Source organism: Callorhinchus milii, unplaced genomic scaffold (genome assembly GCF_018977255.1).
Source record: "Callorhinchus milii isolate IMCB2004 unplaced genomic scaffold, IMCB_Cmil_1.0 Scaffold2, whole genome shotgun sequence".
In the NCBI taxonomy this organism is placed as follows: domain Eukaryota; kingdom Metazoa; phylum Chordata; class Chondrichthyes; order Chimaeriformes; family Callorhinchidae; genus Callorhinchus; species Callorhinchus milii.
Window position 1 is genome coordinate 89,627,405 of NW_024704743.1, and position 8,361 is coordinate 89,635,765.

The following is an 8,361-nucleotide window of genomic DNA, read 5'->3' on the forward strand; positions in this document are numbered from 1 at the left end:
TTTGTTGGATCTCAATTCTGTTTATCAACATTATGGTATTCATAAAAGTAGATTTAAGACACCTTTCTTACGAAGATCGGCACCTTAAAATATAACTGTATCATAAGCCTTTTAACGACTAAATATTGTGCACTTTGCTGAAGAGCTCAGTCTGTGGCTCAACTTCCTTACTAGTCCGGGTAACTAAACCAGTTTTGATTCGTTTTGCAGATCTTTTTGTTGCTGCATGTCCTTGTTTAATTTACCTCTGAGTGTGTTTATTTGCATTCGCCCACAAACACTATGTTTTACAGAAAAAACTGTAAAGAGCTTTAAGAATTTGACAACATAAGGCATGCCGTATATTAAATGCAAAAATTATTATTTTTTTACTATCTCTCTTGACCACAGCCAATCACCACAACCAAATAAGAGTTAGGTCTATACCGTGATTGTTCCTTTTCCTGCAGGTCTCCCGTTTCTTAGCATAAGAGGTCTGGTCAGTTTCTTGCTGGATACAATCTGCCAAAAAAACCTTCTCATAATCAGCTTGGACAGAATGATTCCTCACAGGAACCAACCCACTATTCAACATTGTTAAAGGCCTCATCATCCTCAAACACAAATTCTAAATTAACACATCGAAGAATCAGAAATCCCTCATTTCATAATTCAGAAGTTTTTTTTAAAATGAATGATCTCACAGCAGATAGCTCCAAACAGTACAGCATAGCTTTCTGGAAGAGAGCAGCACTACTTGGGTGATACTATGAATTAATATGGTCTCTGAATCAGCAGCCAGGNAAAAACAGTGTTCTGAGCATGCCAGCAACAGCCAAGTTGGATTCTGGCTTTCGCTTTGTCCATAACTCTGAATAAGAAGGTTATGGGTTCAAGCCCCACACAGAGTCTTTCAGCTCAAATGCTAGACTATTGAAGAAGCAGCCCCCGAACATTGGTAGAAGTGTAGTCCGCGTTCAATCAGCAATGTGTTTAAATTTTTTTTTTATTAAAGTAAAGTATTTTTTGGCCGACCAAAGGTTGGTTGGCAAAGGTAGCCTAGACTGAAATTCCAGTTCAGTGCTGGAGAAGTGTTGCAGTATTGAAAGTGATGTCTTTCGGATTACATATTAAACTGAGATCCCGTCAGCCTGTTCAGATGGATATAAAGATCCCATGGTACTATTCAGACAGAGAAGGAAGTTTCCCCCGGTGTCCTGGCCAACCTTCATCCAGAGAAGATCATGGCAGTTTGTGGGACATTGCAGTACGCAAATTAGCTGCACTTTGTAATGGGTTTTGAGATGTCTCAACAACATGATAAGGTCCCGAATAAAACGCAAGCAATATTATCATTACCATGTGCAGTTGCTGCCAGAGCACAGAACAGCGTGGGAATCAGTCAAGGAGTGGAAAAGAATTTAAAAAGAAAAATATTTAAAACATCACAAGGCAAATGATTAACTAGGATCTCTGACCCAGTTCAAATTTTAAAATGGCAGCTTTTCAACTCAACAGGAAACCTGCTCTTTGAAAATCATGAAACCTCCAGAAACCCCATCGAAAACACTTACAAATACAGCACAAATACAGAATGCAGAACAAGATAAAAGTGTTTTTAAATCACAGAATCATCCTCAACATACAAGTTGCTGCAGTACAAAAATAATGGGATGGCAGGGGAGTGGTAAACATTTTTTGATTTGACTCAAGGATGAAAATTGTTTCACGCCATATGAATGGATCAGATTATTTTGTGGTATAAGACAGAAAAATCAAAGAGAATGTTTGTGCTCACCTGTCCCAGAGTGCATTCAAATTCTCCCAGGAAGTCGTCATCGCCCAAATCAAATGTTTCATTGTCAATATCGTAAACTCCAAACTTCAATTTCTGAACCTGTTCAAAATAGTAATCTAACAGGAACTTCTTGGAGAACTTCGGATCCAGGCAGTTTTTAACCATTTCTGTGCGGCCAATCTAGAAATCAGACAATGTATGAACTGGTTGTAAAATGCACAATGTAAGACACTGATCGTATAAATGCAATAAATTAATAAATAAATATAAATATTTGTTTAATATAATTTGCTGTTGTTGATCAGAGTGGGCAGAGCCAAACAGACCCAGAACATACAGCACCAAGACTATGAAGAGTTACTTCATCTTAGGTGGCCGCTACAATTTGCCATAGTTATGGAATGGAAACATTGTGAACATTAGGTGAAAATATGCTGTTATATCGCCACAATTATATGGGAAGAATTGTTGAATTTGATCTGTTAATACATCACTACTTAGCCACTTGGGTTCAAGACATAGTCAATTTCAAGTGAAACTCATGAATTCGCCTATTGAGTTGAGGGAAAATCGGAGGGAGTACATAGGAATAGGAGGAGGCCATTCAGCCCTTCAAGCCTGTTGCACCATTTAATTGGATCATGGCTGATCTGTACATCAACTAAACCTTTCAGTTGAGGTACAGTAAAGAACACTAATAAAATAAACTGCCCTTCATTTGACAATAACTTGCAATTCTCAAACAAGTGCCATGAGAATGGCTGGTGTCAGAAAAATTCATCATCAGTCTTGAGAGAAGATGACTCAGAGGGGACATAACATTTTAAATAAGATTGAAAAAGTAAAACCAGATCAATACATTAGGATGCACCAAGACAGTCAAACAAAAGGACATGGGTTTATAGTTGCAAAAAGCAATTTCAAGACAAATACTAGTAAGTTTTTAAACAAAAGGCAAAATGCAGCAGATGCTAGAAATTTAAAATAGAAACAGAAGTTGCTGGGAACACGCAGCAGGTCAGGCAGCATCTATGGAGAGGAAAAATGAGTTAACTCAGTTCTGACGAATGGTCATCGACCTGAAACATTAACTAGGTTTCCTCTCTCCACCTGACCTGCTGCATATTCCCAATGACTTCTGTTTTTATACTAGGAAGTTTTTCTTTACTCAGAGATTAATTAATGACTATAATAACTTGCTCAGAAAGCTGGTTGAGGCCAGGATATTTAAAAAGCAGCTCAATGCTGTGATGGGAGACCGGTAGGGCGGGTATTCTGGAGGGATGAGATCAGACGGGCAGAGCAACTTTCTTTAGCCAAAACGTTTTAGCATGATCTTGTGAAATCACGTTGGTGCAACAGGAAGTTACAACTAAGTTAGGTCAGTATTTCTAAGATCAAGAAGACCATAGATTTTAACATGGAAAGCAAAGTAAAAGCATAATACTGTGAGGGGAAAATGTTTAATCAAATGAGATGAATATTCTTACCAATCCAATAAACCCATACTACAGTATTAACCATCTTGTCATATAATGTGGGCTAGTAATCGGCAGCTAAAACCTGGTGAAATCCCATTGTTACCCAGTTAATAAAGCACCACAATATTAAAGAACTGTTGCCACTATAAATGCTCATGTATTTGTACACTTAAGTAGGTGCCTTCTGTACGAGAAGTTAGAAGATATTTCTTACCTCTACCCATTGATTCCCACCAGTGTTCAGGAGGAGCGAACAGAGTGGATCAGACTTGGAAAAAACATCCTTATCCAGCAAATTATCGCAGGAGATACTCAGTTCCACCTTACTCACACAATCTGCCATCTGATAGCCTGACAATTACACAATAAGAAAAACAAATTGAAATAGGTACCAATCTGATTTGGAATGAATTTTTTTTAAAAAATTGAACTCCCCCTGAAGCCAGGAGCCTTGTTACATCATTCTTTGAGATGTCCTATTCACTTGCACCTTTCACTTTTCATTTCTGCACAACACTACATTAGATTTCTCTGTGTTCGATATGCTTGAGATCCCTCCCCCCAAATCAAAAGCATCTAGGTGTAATCTGCACCTTGCAAGCCCAACCTAAAGATAATTATTCAGAACCTTAGAACACCTTTAATGAATATTATTATATATTATTTTTGTTTTAATATTGCTTTATTCCACCAGTTTCACTTTTATGTGCACTAGAGCATTAAAGCACTCTGGAATGCTACCCAGCATGAGGGGTGCTATATAAATGCAAGTTGTTGTTGTTGAGTACTGCATTCAGTTTTCATATCCTCACTTCAGAAAGGAAACCTTGGACATAATGCAGAGAAGAATGAGGAGTATAGTTATGAAGAAAGATTGGAGAAGTCATATCGCTTTTCAATGGAGCAGAGAACATTGAAAGAGGTCCTGATAGAAATGTACAAATTTATAAGGGGTTTTGACAGGAGAAATAAGAGCAAGCTATTGCCACATGTAGGGGGTCAGTGACTAGAGGACAAGGATAATAAAGTAGTCACAAGAAGAGTGAAAGGAGAGCTTAGTTTTTTTTCACAAAGAGAATTGTTGGGATATGGAAGGACCTGCCAAGTAAATGGAAGAGATGGAGTCCATTGAGCTCTATCCTTGGTCTTTTGTTCTTCACAATCTGTTTGCTCCTGCTCAGCGATGTCATCCGCATACATGGGGTTAACTTCCACATGTATGCGCTTTAAGACGTGAAAGGTGCTATATCAAATGCAAGAATTATTATTATCTATCTCTGTCTTTCTGCCTCCACCCTTAATTCCAGGACCCCAATTGACTGATTGCCTGTCGGATATCATGACCTGGATGAGAGTTATCTTTCTCCAGTTGAATGTCAACAAGAAGGCTCTGCTATTTGGCTCTGGTCAGCGGCTTCTTGCCTCAAGGGCTCACAGCTATAATCTGCGTGGATACACACTCTGCCTCATGGAGACAGTGCAGAACTTCAGTGTGTTGCTTGATTGTCAACTGGACTCCCCAACTCTTCCCTCCACAAGCTGCACACTATCCAGACTCTGCCCATTTCAGCTTAGGTGCCAAGTCAGTACGTTAAGTGCCTTGGGACATCCTCCCAACATGAAAGGTGCTTTATAAATGTAAATTTGTATTGTATTGTAATCCCACTATTTCAGGCCCTTTGCTGCTACCGCTCATAGCAATTGTGTAACAGATACCCAATCTTTAATTGGTATTTCATCTTTCATTAGTATTCTGGTCACCAATCACCAGTCCACAGGATAATGCTTATACCACGTTAATGCTTCCTGCACTCAGAAAGTGAAGTCAGCATTGGCCATATTTTAACGTGAGAAGTTGACTAATCAATGCCAGTTGAACTGGCAGCAAGGCACGGTTAAAGCAAAACTTCAAAGTTATAAAAGCAAATTCTGACCAAAATCAGAGAGAACGATGTGAAAATGCACTGAAAACTGCACACAATTTGAAGAAAATGTTTGGAAAGCAAAATTTTAATAAAAGTGCAAATCTTAATTTCACTGCAACTTTACGTGAAGAGAATTTAATGAATGTTTCTTTTTTGCCAATGACCCTTAGTTACCTCCATATGAGGGATATGTTGAACCCGTTACAGCTAGTTTGAGTGTCATGTATTATGTACATCGATAAGTTTTCTTTCATAAAATCTGGATCCATCATGTTCGAACAAACGTCTAGCCTGTCGTGGTTTTATGCACAGAAACCTGTTGAGAGCTGTAAGGACCAGTACTGTTTGCTCCAAGGAAACCTTTACTGGACTAATAAAGTTCTTAGTTGATTTTCCAATTTAACCAGCTGAACATAACCTGCCCTGGATTGCCTCCATCTAACAATTAAATACAGCTTTCATTTAATGCACATAATAACTAATTATGAATGTTAATGCCACTGAAATCCACTGCACGTTTGACTCTAACTATGATTTCATTCCCAAACTCCCAATATTCCAATGCTTCCTATGAACAGAAGCTTTGTTTACAACACAATCTGTGTTACAATAGGATGATACCATTACACAACAGATAATCAGATAACTGCACTTTACCACATTCCAGGGTGACATAAAATATGTCACAGGGTGTGATAACATCACAACTAATCTCTTTCTCAAATTACCAACACAAACGCAGGTTTCTGGTGGCACAACATTAGCAAAGTTTATTTCAGAAACAGTGAAACAACAAGAGCATCGTTTCCTTCTATACAAAAGAGACCGAAAAAAAATGTCAGGGACGCGGGGGAGGTAGTGGTGGGGGAGGGAGGGGGGGGTTATTACATTGCCTTATATTTAAGGTGATGGTCTTAAAAACCTAAGAACATAAGAAATATCTGGCCACATTTTCCTGGCTGATACTTCTCCCATCTAATTCAGGAATGCTGAGGCAAAACAAAATGCTCATACTGTTGCATCAGCTGATTTCATCTAACTCAGCAAACACTGGGATACGCAGTGCTTTCTCCCCAGTTCTTGGCACTATTCGAAAAGAGAAGCAAGTTTCTCCCAGTGTCCTGGCCAACAACTTCCCTCCCCTGTGGGACATTGCTGTGAGCAAACTGGCTACCACGTCCACCTTCAAAATATATGGTCAATGCACTTTAAGTGTATCCCGTGAAGCTCTCTGAAACATCCTCCCAACCTAAAAGGTGCTAAACAAATGAAAGGATTATTTTAATTATTATAATAATTCACAAGAAACTCTGAACAGAACAAAAAAGGTAATTCAACATAAGAAGGTTCATCAACATAAGTCTAGCCTGAGAAGACAATCTAACTCTTAAATATTGACATTCAAGCAGACACTCACCACTTGCTAAAGGCCCAGATGTTATTTTTTGGAGTCAGCTGAGTGTCTTGACAAAGGCAAACCATACATATGCAAATTCAAACCAAAAATTCACACAGCTATGCTAACTTACACGTGGAAAGGAATGCACACACTCCCCTTGGAGCGATGCACCCTTCTTGCCAATTTCCACAGAGTGTTAGGCACAGATTGGTGAGTGCCAAGATTGGGAACCCGGTGTGTGTGTTGGGGTACTGCTCCAACTTAACAAGTTAACTGTAGGCTTCGCCACTGAGAGCAGCAGAGACCAAGAGAAAAACTCGCAAGATGGCAACAATAATAATCCTTGCATTTGATACAGCGCCTTATCACGTCTTTGAGACGTCCCAAAGCGCTTCACAGAATATACTGTAAGATGAATTGACTGTATGCTTTGTGGGCAAAACGCAGCAGCACTGTCCCCAAAAACAGTCGTGGATTGAGCGACCAATTTGTTTTCGTCGAAGGAATTCTTACCCCCAGAAAAGTGACCCGCAAAGCGACGAGCAACCGGGTTGCTTTTCCGGGGGTAATAATCCCTTGAGAAAAATGAAGAAGAATTTGGTCACTCGGTCCACGGCGGTTCGTGGGGCACTGCTGTGGGCAATCGGCCGCCGCGTTTCGCCCACAAAACACACAGTCACTTGATGTGCACTTTGCAAACGTTAACGAAGTGGGTGCGACAGTTTTCTTGTTGCACCACTGCAACTGCGGGAGAAACCCACGTTGCAGTGATGACCAATGTTCCAGCGATTCTTCCCCTGAAACTGGTTCCTGTTCACCGCGAAGCCCTCGAGGCGGAACCTCACTCCCGTCTGGACTGAGGCGCAGAGCACTGTCGCCCTTTTCCCCAACGCGGCGCCTCTCCCAAAGTACCCAAAACAACATCGGAAACCCAAAGTCCAGCGAATGTGCTCCGAGTGTCGGTCAACAACATTACCTGTGAACGGTCCCCGCGACTCCGAGCGCGCAAACCGCCTCCTGTCGGGAGCGGCTCCAGAGGAGGAGGAGGAGGAGAGGCAGGAAGTTTGTGGGAAGGAAATGCGAAGTCAAAGCAGCGGCTCCAGAGGGAGGGTTTGGGGCCGCGGCTCTCAGGGGCGGATTGGAGTGTGTGAGTGAGTGTGTGAGTGGCACTGAGTGTGTGCAGCACTGCCCTCCCCAGCCCTGCCCCCAGCATTGCCCTGCCCTCTGCCCTGCCCCCAGCATTGCACTGCCCCAGCATTGCCCCAGCCCTGCCCCAGCATTGCCCCCAGCCCTGCCCCCAGCATTGCCCCCAGCCTGCCCCCAGCATTGCCCTGCTCAGCCCTGCCCTGCCCCCAGCTCAGCACTGCCCTGCCCTCCCCAGCCCTGCTCAGCCCCCAGCTCAGCCCCCCCCCCCCGCCCTGATCAGCTCTACCCTCACCACCCACAGCCAGTCACAGCCACTGCGCGCACTCCCCCCCCCCCCAGCTCTGCTCCAAACGCTGCAAGTCACAGGGCTCAGCCCAGCGCTGGCCACATGCCCATTGACCAAGCTGTGACCAAGCTAAGCATGCAGGGTGACCCAACCGCTCTCTCCCCTCTCACCCTCTCCCCTCTCCTCCCCACCCCCGCCTTCCGACTATCTCAACAACTCCCCTTCTCTTGCATTGGGGAACCTTGAAGATATCACTGGGTTACAAAGGTAGGAGGGAAGACCAAGGAGAAGTGGAACTCCACCTGTGTCCACGTCCTGCCATTTGTTTGATGCTGCATACACCAGAG

At 42.4% G+C, this 8,361-nt stretch overlaps 1 protein-coding gene across 1 annotated transcript in view; it reads right to left on the reverse strand.

Moving 5' to 3' along the window:
• The window catches only part of LOC103184938 (copine-3-like), a 28,288-nt gene extending 20,564 nt beyond the window's left edge, over nucleotides 1–7,724 (reverse strand). The window contains exons 1-4 of the mRNA XM_007903200.2: nucleotides 7,559–7,724; nucleotides 3,473–3,609; nucleotides 1,778–1,957; nucleotides 427–501 (exon numbers count right to left, since the gene is read on the reverse strand). Of these exons, the coding sequence (XP_007901391.1) occupies nucleotides 427–501; nucleotides 1,778–1,957; nucleotides 3,473–3,601 (384 nt within the window). The 5' untranslated portion in view covers nucleotides 3,602–3,609; nucleotides 7,559–7,724. The remainder of the gene's footprint in view (nucleotides 1–426; nucleotides 502–1,777; nucleotides 1,958–3,472; nucleotides 3,610–7,558) is intronic.
• Between the last annotated feature and the right edge of the window lie 637 nt (nucleotides 7,725–8,361).